A 23354-nucleotide genomic window follows, 5' to 3' on the forward strand; every position below is an offset into this window, starting at 1 on the left:
CTTTGAAATAGGCTGACACTGCTTCCTTGTGCTCCACTGATATGACAGAAGAGGTTTGTTGAGTATGGTCAGTCGTATCCAGGATTCCTGTGCATGGTAATCTGCTTCAGCAGGATAGCAACGTCATGGTTTGTTCTCTCAGGAAAGGCTATCACACGATAAAAATACTAACACCCCTTAGCCTTTTATTGGTCAGAAATTCCTCCACCGTGTTTAGATTCCTTAGTGATCTATGAAGATCAAAATCTTACTTTGTTCATTTATTTTACAAATGTGTATTGAACACTTATTATAATAGCTAAAATTTGTATAATTCAGGAGACAAATCATATACACATGTGTTATCTCATTAGTGACACTGAAATGGAGCTGGCATAGAGAGGGTTTAATCTAATTCTCTTGGACAGTTAAACATATAGTCCCTTCTCTACGCCGTTCTTGGTGGTGTTGACTTAGGATCCAGTGGGAGTGTTTAAGCTTTCTGTGTAGAGAATAAGTAAAACCTCAGAACTCAGTCTTCTCTTGCTGTTGACAGTGGAATTGAACTGTCCCCCTATGTCTAACCTTAGTATTTTCCACGTTACATTGGGGAAATGTCTGTGGCAGAAAGGGTTCCATTCTAGTGGCGGCAGTGCTTTCATACTCTTTCCTGCTTTGTATACTTGAACGTAACGTATCTTGTCTTAGTAAAACTTCCCTTCATTTGTTCAGCAAATCTTCGTTGAAAATCCTGTACTAGGCCTTGAGGATGTCGAATAAAAAGAACTCGTACCCTCCCAGCGGCTCCCAGTCGAGTCTGCAGGGAGCCGCAGACAAGCGCTTCCTGCACTTAGGGTCGTCGCAATGAGGCTCACACGAGATACTCTGGAACAGGCTGGATGTTCGCATACATCTAGAAAAGTTTCCCCGAGGGGATGATATTTGTACTGAGATGAGTAAGCAGAGCCTTTCTAGCTGAAGAATTGGGCGAAAGTGTGCCAGGCCGAGGAACAGCCAGTGTAAATCCTGAAAGCGTGAGAGAACATGCTGTTCTCACTCAGCACGCTCGTCATTGTGTGTTAACTCGAGTGTTTAATCTAGATAAACTCTTGCGGGCAGAGACTGGGTCTATTTTGGTCACCGTTGTATCCTCAGTTCTTGGCACAGCACCTGGAATATAGCAAATATTTAATTGTGAAAGTCTTTTTACAAACACATACACAGATCTTCAAGAACGGTCCCCAGGTTCTCTCTCGCGCAGCTGTCCTCACTCCTCTTGGTGACGCGACAGTCGGCCTCAGACTCCCAGACTCCAGAGAACAGTGTGCACACTGCTGTAGTGGACCGCAGCATAGCGAGATCTTTAGGGTTTTTCTTTTTAATTTTCATGTTTAGAATTGCATGCATGTTCAAATTTAATAGTGCCGTTTCCTTGACTTTTTTTATTTGCCTCAAGAGGCACAAAATAACTCGTTTACATACAGTGGTGAACTGATTTTTACATGATGATGTGTTGAATTGTTTACATTTTAACTAGTTTTAAATAAAAGACATTGAAATTTATTTTAATTGTATTACTAAAAATATTTCTTTTTGTGAGGTGAGTCTGTGTGTGTTTTCCAGACCGCTCGGAGGGCGACAGATCTGAAGGCTCCGGACAGGAGAATGAAAATGAGGATGAGGAGTAATCGCCTCTTATTGGCAAGCACTTCAATGTTCTAAAATTTGTATAAGACATTTATTATATTCTTTTCTTTACAGAGCTTTAGTGCAATTTTAAGCTTATGGTTTTTGGAGTTTTTCCCTTTTTTGGGATAACCTAACATTGGTTTGGAATGACTGTGTGCATGAATTTGGGGGAGTGTGTAAAACAAAACTAGCAGAATGTTTTAAAAACTTTTTGCCATGTATGAGGAGTGCTAGAAAATGCAAAGTGCAATATTTTCCCTAACCTTCGGGTGTGGGAGCTTGGGTCAGTGTTGAAGAGTAATTTTCATTATAGTGAAAATGTTGGTTCAGATAAATTTCTACACTTGCCATTTGCATGTTTGTTGCTTTCTAATTAAAGAAGTTGGTTGTTTTAAGATACCCTGAATTTGACTTTTTATTTAACGCTGTGTTACCTTGACCCACGTTTTCCAGTCTTTTCTCTAATAGGACTGTGTTTCTCTATCCTTTTCTTGATTGAATAACCTTTTCTGTTTTGACTTTCGTGTGATAGAATCACATAGAAGAGCTTTCCTCCTTTCTCCTTCCAAAGTACTTCATCTCTACCTCCAATCATAATCTCTCATGATTAGTGGGACCTCATAACCACAGAGCATCACAGCTCACAAATTATATTAGCGCCAGCTAGTTCTGCCAGCTCTGGCTTCCGGTCTTCCCGTCTCCAGCTTCTAGGTTTCAGCTGAACGGTGTTGACCATCAGTCTTCTAATTCCTGCACCTCCTCAACTCAGCGTCCACCTTCACTCAGCATAAGCCGTGCAGACCCAGGCCCGTATCTTACAGGTTATGGCCTGAAACCGCTGCACACCTAACCCTTCAGTCTTCACTCCTCCCCTCTCCAGCTGTCGTGCTGCTCTCTCCAGCTGGGCCATCCCAGCTGTGGCCACGCAGGCATCCCTCTCCCACCTACAGCCAGGGTCCTCCTCCCCACAGGACGGCCGCAAGCCGGGGGGCACCTGCTGCTCAGAAAAGACAGGTGGCTTTTTGGAGAGAGGAAGAACAACTCTTCAGGTGGCTCGGTAACTTCAGGCGGACAGGGCACATGTGTATCCACCTTAGGAAATGTGGTAAATCGTCAAAGGGAAGAGGAATCAGAGCTTTAGCCAAACACAGCAACTGCATGACTTCCAAATGGAAGGGTCTTCGTTTCTGGTTCTAATTAGTTATGCGACCTGCTCAAGCCATCTGACTTCTCTTGGCACCTCTTTCCTCCACTCTAAAATGGAGGTAATCGTATTTGCATCACCTATGTCCCAGGGGCTGTGCTGGGACCACACGAAACCATGGAGGTTGAAGGGCTTTACAGAATAACTGAAGAGATGAGTGGAAGTGTGTAATCCGCCATTAGTTCTTCCACTGTAACAAGCAGCGGCAGGCATCTCCTGTAGAGCGCTGTTGACAGCTGACAGGGCAGAGGCTACCGGAGGACTCGGTGGGGTCACCGACTGAGTCTTTGGCAGGAAAAGCAATAGAAGAAAATCAAAATGGTATTTGCCTACTCTGGTGCGGGATTGCGATAAGGCGGCCATGCAGGGGACGGGGCAGAGGATATATGGGAATTCAGAGCTTTCTGCTCAGTTTTGCTGGAAACCTAAAAGTACTCTAAAACTGTTGTTTAAAAAAATTTTAAATGTATTTGTCAAAGGAACTAGGTCCCCTACTTTTAGCGATTTTGCAGTTGTGGTGGTGTATGTTACAAAGGAGAGGGGCAGGCCAGACAAGCAGTCAAGGAGACAGCCGAGAGAGCATTCTACAGAGGCAGAGGGGACAAGTGCTGGCCGCATCCATGACTGAGTGTGTGGGAGGGGGCACTTCAGTAAGTTAACGACTGGGCCTTACAGCTCACCTGCCCACTCAGAAGAAGGAATGACTTCAGTGGTGGCAGGTGAGGGGTCAGCTAAAAGTGGTGGATTTGGGGCCTTGAGGTGCTCTGAGTCTCGGTGATAGTCTGCCACCCACCCTTTGACTGTGGCTGTGGGACAGCAGAGAGAGAGAGAGCATGTTGCTGTTCATTAAACCTCTTGAAAAGCTTTGGGTTAAGAGTGTTTGTTCTGTTTCTTGGTCACACTGAGAAGGCATTTAACAATACTCCATGAAGCTAACTGTCTTGGGAGGATTTATGAAAAACGTATGGCTGGATGTACCCAGGTGACTGTGTAGACATCCCCAGCCCCCAGTTCTGCAGCAGTCAGCCCCTTCCTGCTCAGTCTCCTTCCTCTTTTTAGCCGTGGGAAGGGAGGCTGCAGATAGGGATATGGCTGCAGAAAACGGGGGTAAAGATTAAAAGGGGAGACAGCCAAGAAAGTCCACAGTTCACAAGTCCAAGTACAAATTCATAATTTCCACAGCTATACACATACCAAAAACAGGTATTTAATCAGGTGAACAAAACTATTCTAAATACACTTTTACTGACTTATAAATACTGATTTATAATAATCCTAAACATTTTTCTTTAAAAAAAATCACCTAACAACTTCAAGTGAAATATATTTCAGGATTAGCTTGTTTTCATTTTGTTTTGAAGGTTGGTTTTTACCCACTTTTGCATCCCAGGGCCCACTGTCAGAACACAGCACAGGACTCTGTCATTTAAGTATGTCCACATCTCTGACTGACTGACCTCTTTCCAGGTAGACAGGCTCTGTCCATTGCACCCGCAGTGTGGCCCTGCCTGCCCAGCCCTCTGATCCTCTCTGGGACTGTCTTTTCCTCTGGGAGGGCTGACTCGCCTGTGATTTGTGACAGTTCAAAATGGCGGTGTCAAAAGGAAAAGCAGAAGTGGCTTCTAATTCCTATCGATACTGCTCAGGAAGAATGCTCTCTGAGGGAAATGAACACAGCTTTGTGTGTTATGTTCTAAAAATAACACTGAGCAAAGCTGTGCTCTTGGTAATCGTATGCAGATCGGAGTTTGGGCTTTGAATTCTTTCCAGTGAATCCAACAGCTTTCCGTGGGCCTGCCGTTTTTTTAGGTCTGGCAAGGAGGTATTCCAGTCTCCCAAGCTCCTTGGTTCAGAGTTCTTTCTGCCTACCTGCTAAAGCCCAGCTGGCCTGTTCTCTAATAACGATGACTGAACTGCCCCTTGTCCTCCTGGAGCTGCGGAGCTGGCTCCTGCCTTCTCTCACTCACACGGCCAAGATCTGACATTGGGCCCTGACTCTGGCTTAACGCACTTTGAGGCCTCGGACAACTCCCTTCACTTCTCAAGGTCTCCCTGGATTCCGTGTGTCCCCTCTCCCCAACCCCGAAGGCCAGTCTGGCTCTGCCCCCTCTTACAGTCGTAAGACAGCTGTGCTCACAGCCACCTTCCTTTGCTTCAGGGAGAGAACTGAGTCCCTTCTCCCTCCCTGGGGATTCTCTTGGGCTTCTGCATCCCCTGCGGGCAGTGGCATGGACTCCCGTCCCTGCAACTGCCTCTTCCCTCAGGATCAGAGATTATGCGAACCCAAGAGCCACAGCCATGTGGTCACTGTCATGCAGGACACAGTGTCCCTAGCACGCAGGGCACATCTCAGAAAGAGCGTCCCTTCTGGGTTGTAAGACAGGGCAAGGCTTATTTGGGACTCCACACCAGGCGCCGGGGTTCCGTCATCTTGGGCAGTCATCAGTAGAAAAGCGCATTTTTGCTCCCTCAGACCTCCTGAATTCCAAACACTCCTGAGCCTTTCCTCCGTGCATCCTCTCCATGCCTTTCCTTACCACATCCCTTCTTTCCCAAAAGATCCTCTCGTGCTGTACAGCAAACATGACCACTCCCACGGCAACAACCTTCAGCCCCTCCTATCTAGGGTAGCAGGTATCTTTGCAAGATTCTCACTTTTCGTCACGAGATCCCTGTAAAACAAGACCAATACACCCTCCCACAGTTACTGAGAAGAAACAGCAGGGCTCAGCATCAGCTCCACCCCAAGTGCTGTGCTGGGACCTTTAACCTACCTCATCAGCTATGAGAGGCCCCCCTGGATTCTGGGTCCCCACATGGGCCACACACCCTCTTTATAGCTAAGAAAACTATGACGCAGAAAGACTGAGTAACTGGCCGAGAATGCCTAGCTGGAATAAGCGGCAGCGTGGGATCTGAACAGAACGTCCCACGCCAAAGCCTGCACAGTCCCACTACATCACATGGGCACTGCTCTGAAAGGAGAGCGAGCATCTGCAAGCGTGGAACTAACGCCGAGCACACAGCAGGCACTCAAGTGTCCCAACAGGGCAGGCACACAGTAGGCACTCAATACATGCTAGTTCCCTGCCTCACCCTTTTTTGGCCACATCACCCCCACAGTTCCTTCCAGACAGGAGATAGCCGGAGCTCAAGGATGGACACTTGTCTGCCCTGTGGTCCATCCACGACATGTCTCTAATCTGCAAGGATCCCAGGGCCATTCCGTGAGGATGGAAAGATACCCACAGGGTCAGTCTGGACGGGCTGGTAAGATCTCTCGTGTCAAAGCACTCTTCCTCGTTCTCCCGTCCCCCAGACCGCCTTGACCCATGGCAAATACCGAGTGAGTCTCTCGGGTCGCTCAGTCCTCTGCAGAGACTCCACAGCAGCTACTTAAATGAGACGCAAAGAACATGAGCACCACGGGGCCCGCGTCTGACATTTCCTCCAGCCTGGCTACGGGGTGATTTACTTAGGACCACATGGCTGAGCAGAAGCAGGACCTGCGACCCTGAATCAGCTCACACATGTAAGCAGCTAGCTGGGGGCCCTTTCAAGGGTGAGCACTGCAGTGGAGACAGGAGTTCAGAGCAAGAGCTCCGCCTTCTAGAAGCAAACAAGCCTTCAGCTTTACCCTTAGCTCCTCTCTGTCGGCAGCTGCCAGCAGCACCACAGCCACACTGCTCCCCCTAGTGTTCACGGCCCTGAACTGCAGTCTGGGTGCTTCTGGCCAGGAAAAAGGCTGGGGGTGCTGAGCTCTGTGCACTGCAGAGGCGGACCCAGTGCCTTCTGGGTCACAGTCGCCCCCAAGCCTGGTCTCTGGGGCACAACACAGGGACCCTGTCAGGTGGGAATCTCGATGTAAGAAGCAGACATGGGCAACAGCCCCACACCTGCAAAACCAGGAGACACAGGATTGAGGTATTTAAGTGAACTGACTGGCCAAATGTCCTACCTGCCACTGTCAACGGGGTCCCCTCAGGAAGGCCCCAGACTGCCACCACACAGCAGCATAAAGCGACTGGGCTTGGTCTAGTGGGGGCAGCTGGGGTTTCGACCTGCACTAAGGGCAGATGTCATCAAAAATGCCTTTCGGAAACTTCAGAATGTACAGGGATTAGCTGCTCTTCCTCTCCCTGCCCACCGCCTCCGTGCCCTCCTTGGCCTCCTTGCTTGCTGCTTTTGCTCAGGCTCAATCAAGGTGAATCTGAATTCCTGAATATGCAAAACATGGTTCTAGCTGCCAAACATCCTCCCAGGCTCGGCTCAAACTGTCACCTACTTCCTGAGGTACCCCTAACTCCCCCAGCTGGACACACTCACCTCCCTGTGGAGCCCACGGTTCTTCCTATAAGCATTACTTGACTTTGCTATTATTTATTAGCATCAGCATCCCCCAGGTCTCTCCCTCAATTAGAGGGAAGCACTAATGTCACTCCTCACAGAGCCCAGCTTGGTGCTCTGCACACAGCGGATGTGCAGTGTCTGGGGGATGAATAAGTGAATGGACCTCAGGAGAAAAAGGGAAACACAGCGAACCCTTTTGTGTGGTGCCATATCTCTGGGTAAGCTTAGATGAAATCTTAGTACACCCAGCTGTCTGGGATCAGCCAGTGGGGACTTTGCCTGGAGCCCAGCTTGGTGGGGACCAGGGGAAGCACTCTCCAACCCTTGCGGTCCAAGCCCGTGAGCTGCACTCAGAAAGGCCCACCCGGGGCCGTCTCAGGTCATTCCAGCCTCTGTCCACTTCTGTGTGTACCAGGTGATCAGGAATATCGTCCCTTTAGAAATAGACAAGTGCTAGGAAAAGACATATACACACAGAAAACAAAAAATGCCCTCAGATTTAGGAATGCCACCCAGTAGTAAGAGCAGAGTCCGACCTGCACGTGTCGTCAGCAGAACCCACAGCCGCCGCTGCTCCTCTGGAAAAGCCACCTGCTCCTTCCCACTCCCATGCAGCCCCTAAACCTGTGCCCACACCCAGCTGCCTGGGATAGCTGCGGACCGCCAGGAAGGTAGCAGGCCCCCACACCTCAGGAAAGGTCTTTTGTAAACTGCAGACCAGGGGACCAGCCAACCACTGGTTTCTGCCACACAGGGAAAAGACACTGCCTCACCCGGAGCTCGCTGGACCCCAGAGCCAACACTGCAAAGGGAGCTCATTTTCTGGACTCGCTGCCTTGTAGCAGACACAGCAGGATCTCCTTGGAATCCACCCTCTGCTGAGCACCTGGAATTCTGAAGGCAGGGAAAGTCCTGCGCCTTGTCATGTCATCGCCCAGGCTGAAGGGCAGACACAGGCAGCTCAAGAGCTTCCCAAGTCACCACAGCCACTGCTCCAAGCCCACACTTCACCGCTGATCCACTCAGGGCAGAGGGGGCCGTCCAACCACACCCGTCACATCCTGCAGCTGCACTCCCACCGCGAGGAGACCCTCCTCCACTTCCAGGTGGCTGCCATCTATGGGGATGTGCTCCAACAGACAAGCTGGACCAGCCAGGCCTGCAATGCTTCATACGCCCGTTAGAAACCACACTCAAGAGCTGAGCAAACGGTGGTCTGTGGGTCCACTTTTGTTTTCTACCTCTAACTGACAAATTCAGAGAAAAGCAAAGATCAGACTTGGAAATGATCTTGGAGACCATTCAGTGCAACCCCCAACTCCCTTACCCCGTTTTCCGGATGGCCTAGAGAGGGGACACGAAGTTCCAAATCACATGCATACAAAGAGGTGGAGAGGGCCAAGAACCAGGTGTGGACTCCAGGCCCAGCGTTCTCCCTCTACTCTCTTCTCTGTGCTGCCCAGGGCTGGGACGATCGTAACTGTGCACGTGGGAGTACTGCCTGTGCTGGAGGCCCTGGAGGCCAGCCGTCCTAACTGGTCAAGCAAACATCACAAAACAGACTCTGTTCGACGAGGTTTTTCTCTGTGAAGGGGATGATAACATTATCTCCACATCCCGACTCTTTGGCACCACGGCCCCGTTCAGGCTTGGTGAGGCCATGGTGTGCCCTAACCAAATGGACTTTTTTTAAATTCTGGAAATGAAATCTGCACCCTCCTCCGGTCTTTTATAGTGGTTTCTCCCTTCTTTTGAAATACCAAAGAATCAGTCAATATGGAGGTGGGCAGGGGGGTCCCCGTCCTCAGCAACAGCAGCCCCAGACCTGTCAGCTCTGCCCAGTGGCCTGTGAGCTGCCCGTACTGGCACCAGCAGGTGGCTCCACCAAAGGCAAGGTCATAACTGGGACTTGAGACACAGGAACTCGACCTGGGGTGCTGTGCTCCCAGGTTCTCCTCTGGGGCCATTTACTGTAGAAGTGACGGCCCCACACAGCCTGCATCTACTGCACAGGAGCCCGGGGACGCCCCGCTTTGTCAGGAAGAAGTGCCATCCTCCAGGGCGCACAGGGAAGGCTCACCTCCGGGCCTCGGACAGCGCAGGGCTGCCTCCCGGGTACAGGCTGAGGGGAAGAGGCAATGGCCCACACGGTGGGTTCCCCCCAAGCCACGTTCTCTAGTCCCCTTCCATGACCCGCCTGCCAAAGTCACAGCCATACTCCATGCGCTTTTCTTTGTGCTTTAGATGCCTCTGGTCCCATCACTGGGACCCACAGGAATCCCACGTGTGGTTGCATCACAGACACTGAAGTCACCAACTATAGACATGGTTTTCAGTGTTTTTTCTGGCGGCTGCACACCAGATGCTCTTCCTTCCCCATGCTCCTGAGGCTCCGGTGCAGACGGTGATGGGCATCCCTCTGAGGGACAGTCCACTCTGAGGCCGTCATCTCTGTTCCGCAGCCAAAATGTTCCCTTCTTTGATGCTCTGCAGCTGGAGCCTCTGACTCACAAGAGTTCTGCTGCCTCGGCGGCCCCCGAAGCTGACCCCCGGGACGGTCCGTGCCGCCATCAAGACCCCAGGCAGAGCCTCCTCCCCAAATAAGTTGATTTTGGCTTCAGCCTCAATGGCTTTGGCCAAGCTGGCTGCGTAGCTGTCCAAGGACTTGTGCACGTCGGCTTTCACATGAAGAATAGGCTTCTTGGCAGCTTCTGAGGGAGAAGGCAGAAGAAAGGTTAGTGGAGGGGCCGGGAGCAGTGACCCCCGGGGAATATGCCTGCTGTTGCTTCAGGCCCCAAGGAGGGGAGGCCAACTGAGGTAGGGGCGTGGGTCTGAAGTCAGATTCCCTCAGCTAAAAGCCTTGACACCCCTGCTTCCTGCCTGGGAAATCTCCAGAGCCGGTCAACCTAACCTCCCTCACCTGTAAAGAGAAGAGCACAGGACACCTCTGACTTCCCAGGGTTACTGTGATAGTTAAACAGTTCTTTCCAAGATACTTAGCCTTGGTCTCACCCGCAGAAAGGCTTGATAAATACTTCCTATTAAGGATCTTCAGAATTTTACATGTTTGAAAGAGTTCTCCGGTGTCCAGCTCCGGGAGCGGTGGAGGGTCTGTGTCTGTGAACCTCCACAGACCTGAGCGCCGTCTCTCTCCGAAACCTCGTCGCTCCAAGATGCCCCAGAGCCACGGAGAACCTCCATGTTGGAAGGACCATCCAGGGCTCAAGCACCCACCCAGGATTAGGCCCTCTGACGACTAGGATGAACAGAGCAGAGGGAGGCAGGCGGGTCTCTCTGTCCCACCCAGTGCCTCATTAAACCTCACTGCCTGCTTTTCTCCTGACCTTCTGGGGGAAAAATTTATCCCTCACTCCTCTCATTTTCTGCTGTGACGAACACTCTGTCATCCCATTTCAGGGAGTTCGCAGCCAGCCATGGCGGCTGCTTCACACACAAAAAGAGGGAAAAGAGTGGAGGCACACATGGCCCCTCCCTCCCCTGCCTCACTCTTGGGACGACCCATGTGGCCTGACGGCTGCGTTGGAGGAGGCACCTTCGGAACTGCCACCCCCGCCACAGAGGCCGGGTGGGGCAAGGCTGGCCCGCTGTGGGCTAGGCAGCCTGGGGAGGGACGCATTCCTGTTTTCGCACATTATGAAGGGCTAACACATTATGAAGCCCACGAGGCGCTGCTCCAAGCTCCGTTCTTGAAGCCTCTTTGTCAGTGGACTCTCTGTGACTCGCCCTCAATTCGTCTGGACTCAGGGACGAGGCAGGTAGCAGAGATAGGATTAATTATGAACCTCAAACTCTGACAGGGCCCATATTTATTTGCAAGCTCAGCACTTGTAAAGAACTTCCATGTTAAAGCCCCTGGACTCCTCCACCACCCACACCCAGCCACGTGGGTGCTGTGCTCACAGGGTGGGATCAGGGAAGAGCGCGTACATCTGCGGGCAGCCCGCCTGCTCCTTCGCCATTCTTCAATCAGTGACTACACTCCAAGTTCCAAGGGAAGAGGTGTTGAGGGTCGAATTCGGAACAGGTGGAAGAGAAAAAGGCAGGACTGGACTAGAGCAGACTCTTTCCTCTCGTGACTCAAGGACCTCATCAGCTTTAGGGGCAACAGACGATCGAGATGGCAGCCTCTGGCTCTGGTAAAGGAGGTGCACTCACGGGCCAGTGTTTCCATTCTGCACGTGAGCAGGCTGAGGCTCCGAGAGGGCGAGTCCAGATTTATAACCACACATCATCCCTAAAGCAAAGGAACTATGGAGGGCTCACAAACTGTTTTATCCAATCAGGCAACTTCCTGAGGGAGAAGATGGGAACCAGGACCTGGGCTGTGTGTGTGTGTGTGTGTGTGTGTGTGTAGGCTTCGACAGCCACTGCTTGTGCAGTCTTAGATGCTGCTTGCTCTGAGCGTTGGGAGGCCTGAGGACTCAGGTGAGACTGGCAGGGCGGGGAGCAGGTGGGGGCGGGCAAAGGTGGGAGCTGTGGGGTGTTGGGAGTGGGGGCAGGGCTGAGCCAAGGAATTTTCCTAAAATCCTTTCCTTTCCCCGATGTCATCGTGAAGCACTCCGTCACAGAAACCAACCTCTGATTTGTTCCACTTCGTCCTCAAATGTCACCGAGCTCCTTCTCTTGGGTGGGCAGGTACAGTGGGAGGGAGGGTTGTCATCAGACGTGTAGTCCTCGAGCAGCATCATGTCTGTTCCTAAAGCCAAGGGCAGACTGTGCACAGATAACCGGCAACACGATGTCTCGCTGCCACTTCCTTCTCAACACCCCTCGCTCAGCGCCCCTCGCATCCCTCTCCCCCAATTACTCGGACCCACACCCAGGGGCCCCTGACTGCCCTGCAGCAGCTGCCCAAGAAACCCTGTCGCCCCCCGACTTCAGGGAGTCTGCAGCCAGCCGTTGGGGCTGCTTCAGACACAGACACACACAAAATATGGCAGTGTTATCGAGAGCGGCACGTCACGTGCCACAACAGCACACTCAGAAGTATCAAGTCCGCTGGACCTGGTGTGGTGTGTGGGTGAGGAAGGGTGAGAAGGGCCCTATTAGAAGGAGCTTTGTGTTCTGGGCGATTCTTACAGTTTGAATTTCTATCATTGGAGTTAAAATGCACTGTGCTGAATAAACATTTAATACTTGAAAATGTAAAGTTCTTTGGGGATCAAAAAAGGGTTGAAAAATACCCCTAAAGAAGTGGGGAATAAAGGCAGAGAAGTCCTGTTAGGGAGCCGGGCAGAGCAGGCAGGGGAGAGAGATGGCACTGGGCACAGGGAGGAGCTGGCTGCTGGGACCAGCCTTACTCTGTCCCAGGCTCTGGCTTCCATGTCAGGGCCTTGGTGCTGAGGAATTCGGGAGGAAAGGGGAGCCCGGAGCTGCTCGTGCTGTTTCAGGACCCCTGCAGTGGCCGCGGGAGCCCCCAGAAGGAGCGCTGCCCGGCGGGCCTCCAAACTGGCTTTGGTCAAGCTTGGGCTCAAGAGCAGACAGACCCGGGGTCACCGGCGAGTTACTGATGCCCTCGGCTCTGCCCGCGTCTGTGAAACGGGGACGGCAATTCCATCCAGTGCACAGAGCTGGTGTGAGGACTGGGCCGAGCGTGTAAAGATGTGACACTGTGGCTGGCACACAGCAGGTGCTGTGGAATGGGAGCCATGACCGACAAGGACACGGCTAATAACCAGCGGGGCTGGACCACAGCCCAGCCTGCATGACCCCAAAGCCCACACTCTTGCTCCTGCCTACAATGCTGTCCTCTTACTGTCCCCTTACTCCGTCTGCCTGGCCACCTCCCACTTCCTCTTCAGGGATCAGCATCAAGTCCTCAGAGCAGCTTTCCTGACGCTCTTCCCCAGAGCACCTGCCAGCCAGCACCGGCACAGCAGGGACTCCAGCTTCCCGGTGGCCGCTCCTCCGGTCACCACCTTCCCTCCACAGCAGTGTTAGTGACCGGTATTCACAACCCTCACAGTTCTCCCTTTACAGTGCCTGGGATGGACGTGTGTCCCCCCACTGGACTGAAAGCCCCGCAGGGTGGTTCCCCACTCTCTCCAGAAGCCAGGACAGTGCTGGCTAAGGCGCAGGTGTGGCAGGTCAACATCTGTTGACCGAATGATGGTCGCACTGCCTCTGGATCCCTGCTGCCATCTGAGAATGGGGAAATAGGCAGGGGTCACGGAAACCCGTGTTGACTTCAAATCACAGGAGGGACTCGGAGCCAGAGAGGGCCGTGTGACCAGTGGTTCAGCCGCTGGGCTGCCAGGTGTGCGACCTTCTCAGGGAACGTGCTCCTTCCAGGGAAAGTTCTCCTTGACACAAGGCCACGTGTCGTCCCCGCGCCGGTGGCCCGAGCTCCCCGGGACAGGCTCCGGGGAGGAAACAGGTCCAGGCAGGAGCAGGTCCCCCAAGCTCCGGGCCGGCCGTGGGGATGGGGCGCTCGGAGCAAACACGCACCGCCCAGCTCGGGCACCGCCCAGCTCGGGCCCCGCCCGGGAGGCGCCCGGCGAGGGGGCGACCGCCAGCCCAGGGGTGGGGGACAGACGCCTGCTTCCTCAGCACTGCGGACCCGAGCGCCTGACAGACGGCAGACGCGGCCAGCCTCTGCCCGCGAGCCTCGCCCCGGGGCCTCGGGAGGCGCCCATCACGCGCTTGGCGCGCAGGACTGCCGCGGGGCCCAGCGTTCGGAGCCGCAGGCCCGGGTCCGCACGGTCCTCTGCGGAGTTGCTGCGGGAGGATCCGGAGGATAGGTACCGGAGATCGAGTTTCTCAAAGGCAGGGGTGCAGGGCACGGAACGATGGTGATAAGGGCATCTGACCTCGGGGCCGTGCTGGAGCGGCCCCTGATATAGGGATTGCCACCCCACTTCACAAACAGGGCAAGTCGAGGGCTTAGAAGGGATGAAGACGTTCCTAAGACATCACAGGCCGTCAGGGCCAGAAAACCAGGCAGCGCGGCCCCAGTGCCTGCCCCGGCGCCAGCGGTGATCTAACTCCAGGAGCGAGCGAACAACAATCATTTCGCATCTTAACCTTTCAAAGACCCTCCCTTAATTTCAATCTCACCACCAGCCTGTGTGGCAGAGCGAACAGGAACTGACACCCCCATTTTATAGAGGAGGAAACTGAGGCACAGAAACGCTGGAAACCCCCAGTCTTGTCTCTGCCCCCACAGCTCCTTCCCTGCATGGTGCGGACGTCCCTCCCACCGGGGAAACGCGTCGGGTGGGCGGGGGCTTACCCGAGTCCTGGGAGCAGCTGAAGCCGGTGTCCCCCGTGCTGCTGCTGTTCCCCAGGGGCTGTCCACCTGCCATGAGTGCCGTGAGGTGCGGGGACAGGCCCAGGTCTGAAAGGCAAAGCCGGCACTGACTGCACCATCCGCGTGCTGCCAAGACGGCCGGCCCCTTCCATTCCGGTGACCCCCCCAGACCACTCCCCGCCAGGCCTCAACCCCCACCCAGGCCTCACCCCCCACCCACCTCCTGTTCTCTCTTCTCTGTTCTCCTGCGAATTGTGCCCTAAACCCACCGAAAGATGGAAACCCCTGGCATTCCCCACTATGCCCCTCATTCTATCCCTGGGGAGTCAGCACTGTGACAGGTCTCACTGGGTCCCCAAAGGGGAAACTCTCATGACCACGTCAAACACCAACCAGGCGGGGGGGGGGGGGGGGGGGGGGGGGGGGGGGGGGCATGTGAGGGAGACAGGCTCGGGAGAAGATCTTCCAGCTAAACAGGGTAAACAGGGAACGTGGGCACACAATTACCTCCAGAAATCCCACTTGAACGCCAAAAAGGGACTTTAAAGAGGCTTAAACCCTAAAAGGGTTTAAAGGGAGAGAACGTCCTTAAGCTGTACGGTGGATGGGAGGGCAACAAGACTGACCCACGAAAGAGCAGAGGTTGGCCGTGGGGGAGGCCTGGAAGGAGGCTGGTTCTCACCCAGGACCCCCAAAAGCTCAGGAACTGGAGGCCCGGGAGCCTCCGCAGGCAGGTGGCTGGACGGAAAACCTCCCTGGGAAGCGCAGTGTCCCCTCTACTGCTCTGCGCAGTCCGGGCTCTGGCAGCCAGCACCCACGCTGGCAGGAGGGGGAGGGCGGGAACCAGGCCTGGCCTGGGGACACAGGCACAGCTGAGGCACAGAGCTAACAGTGGAGCCCTGCCCCTTACCTCCCTCGGCCTGGGCTGGAGAGTGCTGAACTCTGCGTCAGGGAGACCCAAGGGGCCCTCGAGAAGAGCCCTACAGCCAGCGGGAGCGGGCACCCTGCGGCACGGCCCAGCCGACTGCCCTACGTCAACGTGCCCCTGCTCCACCACCTGGACTTCCCGCTGCCCCCTTATCAACGACGAAGGAATGGCCAAGATCACTAGGCACTTATGCAAAGGCACTCGCTTGAAAGGCAGAGAGGGGGAAATAAAAAAGAAAGAAAGAGAAGCAAAAAAATGGATCTCAGAGGAGACAACACAGGGAGCTTAAGAAGACAAAAAATTCTAACTGGGTATCCTCAGAAAGTTGAGAAAAAAATGAATCCACGAACAAAAGGGCTGGAGGCCCTGGACACCATGGAAATAACACAAAGGAGACCTTAAAAATTAACATCTGGCACAAACTCTTCCCATCTCTGGACACCTACCGTCTAGCGGATCAAAGACCCACCATAAGGGACACCCCACAGTCGCCCCAGAGCGCCTGAGACAGGCAGGACGCCATTCTTTACTTTGATCCTAATTCTTCTGAGAGTACAAGGTGACAGAACAGACACCTTGCCTTCTTCTCCAGAGCCACGGAGGACGATGGTGGCGGATGGAAGGGCAGCATCTGACAGTCAGAGCAGGCTTCGCCAGAACTTCCGTGTCACGAAATTCGGGAATCCCACTTCTGCAAGAAGACTTCCCCTTTATTGGCAGCTGGGGTGTAGAGGGCTGGGTCCAGAAAGACCCCAGAGATTAGCATCCCCCTCCAAGGGTCCTGGCCTCAGAACACGACTGTGTCTCAGCAGGAAGCCTGGCCTGGGTTGGGGGGGTCCTGTGGGGACCAGCCACTGCCAGCTGGGACGGCTGAGGCCACAGTGGCTTTGGACGCCATCTCTGAGGCTAGTCTCCAGCAGGGGGAGGAATCATTTGAGCCAGACCGATGTGGCTCAGCTAAAAAGGTCTGGAAACGGGGTGGCCGGCGGCATCTTCCTATTCTGTGTTTATCCAGCAAGAACCACTGCAGAATGGGCGCTGTTCCCCTGAGTTTTTCCACATGAAACAACATATCCACTGGGCTGAGCCCAATCCAACCCCTTTTACGAACTTTTTTTAAAAGGCACAAAGTGACAGGCTCAGGGCCCAGGTCAGAAGCCCGGGGCGGCCAGAAGAGTCACTAGCACCCGTTAGAGGCTAAAAGAACAGGAGCAGTTCTGAGGGGAAGCAGGCACTTCGAAGTAACCAAGAGCTATGTGGCACCAGGAAAGGGATTTGGAAAAGCAAGACAGGAAAATCCAGAGGCTCCAGAGTTGCCTTCCCTCCCTCCAGCCCGGACCTCTCAGAGGCGGCCCTGAGCCGGGCATTTCCTCTGAGTAAATACGAGTCAGTGTCCGCTTCCCCAGAAGATAACTGGAGAGGTGCTGTCCCCACTTCCACGCACTGCACGCATCGGGCGAGAGCAGCATGGGAGAGGCCGCCCTCCCAGGGTGCCCAGGCCGCGCCGTGCCGGGGCCCTGCTCTGACTGCAGCCGGGGGAAGAGGTGCTCCAACAGCTGCCTGCTCTTCTCCTGAAGGCCCCTCTGTGCTCTAACCGCCTATAGCCACCTGTCAGCTCTGGATTTGCAGCTGGGCATCCTAAGCCCAATTGCTGGCATTGAGCTCATCTCTCAGCACCAGAAGTCAATGTCCACTCCAGGGCTAACCTGTCCACCACGAGGTGGCACTGACTGGCAACCTCCAGGTAGCCCGGAAATCTAAATTCCTAGGGGAGTCCCGTGGGAATCTGCTAAGCAGACCTCACAAGCAGAAGGATTTTGGTGGCTGGCACCCCAGGGAAAGCCTAACCTTTTGCACTTCTTCAGTTTGGGGCTAAGAGAATGAGAAAATCAAAATCCATTGATTATGACTGAAATCTGCGTATGAAATAAACATGACAATGTGTTTACAAACCTGGCATCCCAGGGTCAGCTGGGAGGCTCCGGATTTTTACAGAATGCCGCTGCGTCTTTGCTCATAAGCACTGTTAGGAAAGTTTGTAATTCCATGTACCGATTCCTTTGGTTACAACTTTCCAGGTGCTCATGCAAATGGACAGGAACAAAACCAAGACAGGGCCTCCAGGTCATTTCTTGCTGGCTTTGGAACAGATCTTATCCTCTTTCTTCCCTGGTGCTAACACTAGAGCACATGCACTCTCTGGGGCTGAGGGAGGTGGCCTGGAAGCAGGCTGGGGAGAGAAAGCTGATTTGGGTTTAGGAGTTTGCTGCAGATCCAAGTCATGCCCACAGAGGGCGCTAGACCAGGGTCTGGTACACCGGCTCAGCGAGAGGAACTGGGGACGGGAAGTGAGGCTAGGGTTCTCCCTCCAGATCAGAAAGACAGTCGGCATTCCTGCCATGGACAGGGCAGGGTGTGGGGCTGGGTGGTCACTGCATTCTGCTCTGTTTCCAAGACTCTTACTGATGCTATGGCCTCCTGCGATTAGGACCTTTGGGGACGAGACAACAGGGACCCTCCAGCTCCCACTCCTGGGGAAGACCAACAACTCAGAACCCATCATCCCACGTGCTCTTCAACCCAAAAACATCCCACCAGACTGCTTTGCCCTCAATGAGGAGGAGACCGCCAGCTGCCTTGGACTTGCCGACCCAACCACAGCTGGTGTTTTCTGCCTGTTCTCACAGCCTCGTGAACTCTTCTAGGATAGTCGCCAGTGACTTACAGGGAAAATCTTGGCCCAAAAAGTAGATGTTTCTTTTTATTCTATCTACTCTCTCCTCCTCCATTCTCTTTCCTCATTTTTCTTCCTTCCTCATTCTTAACTTCATCAGAATAGAAAACATTTAGAATTTTTTGCCTAGAAGATAAGTGATTTTACAAAATCTGAACAAATAAGATAATCAGCGAAACAAAACCAAACCCTGAATGTACTCCTGGCTCACAAGTCATACTTGGAAACATGGTTGGGGGGGTGGGGGACATTTCACTGGTTAAAATACTGGGGTACAGAGAGATTTTTTTTCTCCTATAGTCAAAATAAAAAGTCCCAGAATTCTCAAGAAGTAACACTCCATCAGTCCATGAAATAAATCAGTGATGCTGGTTGGTTTAATTGCCACATGGAAAATATCTCCTATCATCACCACCACTGAGTATTCATGATAATTAAGACTGGTTATTTCTTTCCACCCTCTTGAGAGGGAAGGTGGAAGACCTCTCTACTTCATGAAGAAGAAACATTAATACGAGTGGTTTCAGTTGCCCAAAGTCATCCAGCAAGAGATGAGAGCTGCAGTCTGAACTGGCTCTTCCCATAAATATGATCTGCTAAGTGCCCTCAAAATCTCTCTTCCAATGGCTCAGCCAGGTTATGGTCTCCCTCAAACAGGACCCTAAAAATCGAGCTCCTTTCTCATGAGAACAACACAGCAACAACTGCCGGAGGCAAGATCCACCTAGGCAGGCTAAAGACAGCGGGTGAAGGCTGAGGGGGAAATGGGATCGCTGCATCGCCTCAGAGCATCTCCTCTGTCATATTTATTAACTACAGTGGGAAAAAATAGCGACTCTACAGGGGAGAAACCTGGCAGACACCAGCATAACTGTATGGACTAAAGCTCTGCGTCCCCCTAAATTCACACATTGAAGCCCTAACCCCCAATGTTTTGGTATTCAGAGGTGGGTCCTTTGGGAGGCCATTAGGTTAGATGATGTCATGAGGGTGGGGTCCTCATAAGAAGAGACCAGACAGCTTGCTCTCTCCCATCCTCACTGGCCCCCACCATGAGAGCACACAGCAAAACAACAGTCAAGAAGGGGGCCCGCACCAGAACCCAACCACGCTGGCACCCTAAGCTCAGACTTCCAGCCTCTTGAACCGCGAGAAATAAATGTCTGTTGTTTACGCCACCCATCCATGGTGTTTCGTTACTGCACCTGAGCAGACTTAACCAAGAGGCCAAGGCTAACGTTAACTAGTAATAAGACACACTGACATCGGTGCCCCTAACAGCATCACCCCACAGCATTCCTGCCAAAGACACGTCACTTGATTCTAATCTTGAGATCACACGAGCTAAATACAAACTGAGGGGTGTTCTACAAAATCACTGACCAGTACTCTACCTAAGTGTCAACGTCATGGAAGACAAGGAAAGAACAAAGACTGTCAAAGATTGTCAAAGACTGAAGATGACAAAGGGAGACATGATGACTGAATACAACATGCAATCTGGAACTGGATCTTGGAACAGAAAAAGGACGTTAATGGAAAAACGGGTGAGACCCGGATCAAATCTGCAGTTAACAGCACTGCCCTGATGTCACTGTCTTGGGTTTGATAACTGTGGTTAGGCAAGATGTTAACACTAGGAGAAACTGGGTGGCTGGGAATTCTCTGTCTTGTTTTTCCAACTCTTCTCTAAGTTGAAAATTATTTCAAAATAAAAAGGTTTTAAAAAACCTATCCCTGATTAGAGTAATTCCTCTGGGTCTCATCAGAGGTGATGGGATTGTCTGCAGAAACTTGTTAGCTCAGAAATCAATTACAGATGGAAGAGCAGCTTTACATATATACAAGATACTGACATTTCAATGGGGGTGGAGGTTTGGCATTGACACTTCCTGAATCACCAGGGACCATACGAGGAAACCACTAACCTGTGATGAAAGGCCCAAGGAGGAGTATCTTCAGGGATTAGCAGCTGAGAAGGGGAGGGAGCGTTCTACAGAGGACTCTGCTTTAAAGGACACAGAAAGGAAAGGATCGGCCAGGAGGAGAAGGCAGCCTGCTCCAACGCTTGGGTTCTTTATCTCGAGGCCAGTGGGCCATGGCTGCAGTGACAGAAAATGGATTTTTGAACTCTGGTGTCCCCTGCCTTGAGCAGTTAAGCTCGAGAAAGCTGCCTGAGAATCACAGTGGACACTCTGGAATGTTCCTTCCCCAAAGGAAACCTGTGCTTTGAGCCTTGAGGCCGTAGTCAGTCTGAGACGTCACCCATCAACACACCAGAGCACCTAAGAGGACCATAGGCCACACCTGCCTGAGGCTTGGCAGCCCTTTGCCAACAAGTCCCCAAGTTACCTGTGATCCTGTTGGAAATGCTGAAGAGCCTGGAAGTCCTCTGCCGCTGCACAAACGGCTCCCGGTAGTACCGGTCCCCAAAGCACATGCCCAGCAGTTCCTTGCGAACCGTCTTGTTCCAGAGTCCATAGATGAGGGGGTGGCAAATGGCGCTGGTAAAGGACAGCCACGTGGCCCAGGTCTCCAGGGTTGGGGAGACATAGTTCTTCCCCCAGAGGGCCTCCGAGGTAATGACAACCATATAGGGCCCCCAGGTGACCATGAAGGCACCAATGACCACCAGGATGGTGATGAGGGCTTTGCACTGGTTGGCCGAATAGACCACACCCTGAAAGGCGTTCCTCCTGCTGCCTGAAGAGGAGGTGGAGGTGCTGGAGTTCTTCCTCCCATTCCTCTGGGCGTCCTCCTCCACGATGACCACGGTGCCACAGTGCACCTTGCGTGCCTTGACCCTGGCCACCCGGAAGATGAAGCCATAGCACACCAGCATGACCAGAAAGGGGAACAGGGCACACCAGATCTGCCAGAAGGCCGTATAGCCAGGCTCCCGGTGCCACGCAGCCACACACATCCACTTGAACTCATCAAACTCCACCGATGACCAACCAAATAGAGGCGGCAGGCAGCCGATGAGGGAGTGAAGCCAGATGTAGACCAGCGCCATCACAGCTCGGTTCCCCGTGATCTTCATGGGGTACACCATGGGGTACAGGACAGCATAGTAGCTAGAAATAGCATGGAGGGAAGTGAGAGAGAGAGATCAAAAACAGAGAAAACATACGAGGATGGGCAACCACTGCTTTCCTAGGCAGGGAGCTCTGTGGAATTTCTCTCACCCAACCCAGCCATGGGGCAAATGCTTCTGAAGGGAGCATCTTCTCCCAGCTCCTCCCAGACGTGTGCCGTGTCACACAGCTCTGTGGGGCTCTTTATCAGTGAAGACCTGGATGCCAGGAAGAACACAGGCTCAGGTGGTCCTGTTTCCAAGTCACCATGCCAGAGCTCATCCATACGTGGGGGTGCAGCCAGTCTTGAGGCATCTACAGGAGTCCCGAAAGATCAGGAGTCAAGCCTGGCCACGTCTGTGTGGCTGACATTAATTCATTTAGATCAATTTTCGGAGGGTCATTAAAACCCAGAATAGTATCTAAGGATTACAGGGTTCATTCAGTGAACATTTGCTGAAGGCCGGCTGGTGCCGAGTGCTGTGCTATGCGCTGGAAATATGGGTGAGAAGACGGGGGAGGGGACACATAAGCAGAGTCTGAGAGTCTGGAGCAGAGGAGCTGTATTTAATCCTCACAGCCCTGTCTGCAGGATGGGTATTATCAACATCCTTATTTTAGAGATGAGGACACCAAAGCAGAGAAAGGATCAATAACTTGCCCCAGGTAAGGGGAAGAAAGAGATACACACCCAGGCACTCTGACCTACAGTCCCCAATGCAGATGCCAGCAATTCCTTCACACTATCTTGTCAGGAGTCCACAGACCAGGGATGGTTCCTAATCCCTGCTCTGTTGGGAAGGAGCAAGGTTTGGAGAGCTGCTGATTCAAACTGGCGGGGCCCCGGATCCACACTGCAGGGTCAGGGCGGGCCTCCTGGGGGAGAGGCACGCAAACCCAGCTCCCAAAAGATCAGAGGCACTGGCCCGGGAGCAGCCGAGGCAGAAAGGCAGCCTTGGCGAGGCATGGAGATGTCAGTGAGCGGCGCCTCAGAGGGGAAGCTGCCCGGAGCTCCCGTGGCCCGGCGTGGAGAGCAGGTGGAGCGGGGAGATGAGAGGCCACAAGGCCAGGGGCCAGGCCATGCTGAGCCTTGTCATCCAGATAAGGACTGACCCTTTAACTGGAATGGGTCATGGGGTTGAAAGTACACCAGCACCCTCCCCATCCAGATGTTTTATCCAAGGGAAGTACTGTTTAATGAATAGGATTCCCCGTGAGGACAGCGCATAGAAGGGACAGAGGTGGCCACACCAATGCTGCCTGGTACAGGCAGGACGTCAGGTTACAAGTCTCACACATCACCCGTGAAACACCCTTCTCCACCAGGACCATCCTGAGTCACCCCTGGGCACCAGCAGCTCAGGGAAGGGGCCACAGTCCGACTGCCACCTGCTGCCTAGGCCGACTCTCACTGGGGGCTGCCTCCTCAGTCCGTACCCCTCATGAAGGGTCTTTGAGGTGAGCCTAGGGCTGCTGCTCTCGAGCTGGGAGCCCTGGCCAAGATCTCACTTGGAAACACAGCATTTTGGGTTGTGGGGCCTGAGGAGAGGAACTCGCTGTGATCATGGGGTGGGGTACAGAATCACCACGGGGGACTCAGCTACAGCAATGGCTGTCTTATGCAGGCATCTGGGTTGGCATCTCACAAAGGCCGTGCAGCCCAGCAAAAGCGGCATGCCTGTGGAGCTGGACTTCCTGGGTGTGGGGCAGGGGGCTCTGCTGTCTACTCGCTGTGTGACCTTGGGGAGCTGATTTAACTCTCAGAGCTTCTGTTCCTTCATCCGGAAATGGGAATGTCAGAACCTCTGGCACAGGTCTACTCCGAGGACAGAAGGGCCTGGAGCGAGGGAAAGGCCTGGATGGTGCCCCTGTTACATAGCAGTGGGGGCAGAGCACAGTCTTTGCCTGTCCGCCGACCTTTCCCCCTTCCTTCTTGGGGATGGAATCCCATCTTGCTCGTGCTCCTGCAAAACTGCCGTGACCACAGGGGACCCAGCCCTTCTGAGTCCCAGGGGATGAATCAGGCCCTTCTGGGGGTCTCCTACCCTTTCCCAGGTGACCAGCTGAGACACTGACCTGTGTGACATCATCCAGGCAAATGAAATGTGAGGGGAGTTTGCTAG

The 23354-nt window shown here is 53.2% G+C and overlaps 2 protein-coding genes across 33 annotated transcripts in view; one reads left to right on the plus strand and one right to left on the minus strand.

The window, feature by feature from the left end:
* Positions 1–2065, plus strand: part of DCAF6 (DDB1 and CUL4 associated factor 6) — a 146842-nt gene extending 144777 nt beyond the window's left edge. For 16 of the 28 annotated variants that reach the window (XR_002807822.2, XM_070267643.1, XM_070267636.1 and 13 more), the window contains one exon: positions 1603–2065. Coding sequence is in view for 26 of the 28 variants with exons in the window: in XM_070267643.1 (XP_070123744.1) it covers positions 1603–1667 (65 nt within the window). In the remaining 2 variants the exon portion in view is untranslated. Of the gene's footprint in view, positions 1–1579 lie in introns of all 28 variants that reach the window. The other 12 variants (XR_011438959.1, XM_023640504.2, XM_070267635.1 and 9 more) reach the window with 1 other exon arrangement.
* A 1998-nt stretch (positions 2066–4063) lies between these two features.
* The window catches only part of GPR161 (G protein-coupled receptor 161), a 51344-nt gene continuing 32053 nt past the window's right edge, over positions 4064–23354 (minus strand). For all 5 annotated transcript variants that reach the window (XM_023640506.2, XM_023640507.2, XM_070267647.1 and 2 more), the window contains 4 exons: positions 20507–21231; positions 14475–14579; positions 11820–11939; positions 4064–9933 (listed from right to left, as the gene is read on the minus strand). In XM_023640506.2, coding sequence (XP_023496274.2) covers positions 9668–9933; positions 11820–11939; positions 14475–14579; positions 20507–21231 — 1216 coding nt within the window. In that variant the 3' untranslated portion in view covers positions 4064–9667. The remainder of the gene's footprint in view (positions 9934–11819; positions 11940–14474; positions 14580–20506; positions 21232–23354) is intronic.

Source organism: Equus caballus, chromosome 5 (genome assembly GCF_041296265.1).
Source record: "Equus caballus isolate H_3958 breed thoroughbred chromosome 5, TB-T2T, whole genome shotgun sequence".
In the NCBI taxonomy this organism is placed as follows: Eukaryota; Metazoa; Chordata; class Mammalia; order Perissodactyla; family Equidae; genus Equus; species Equus caballus.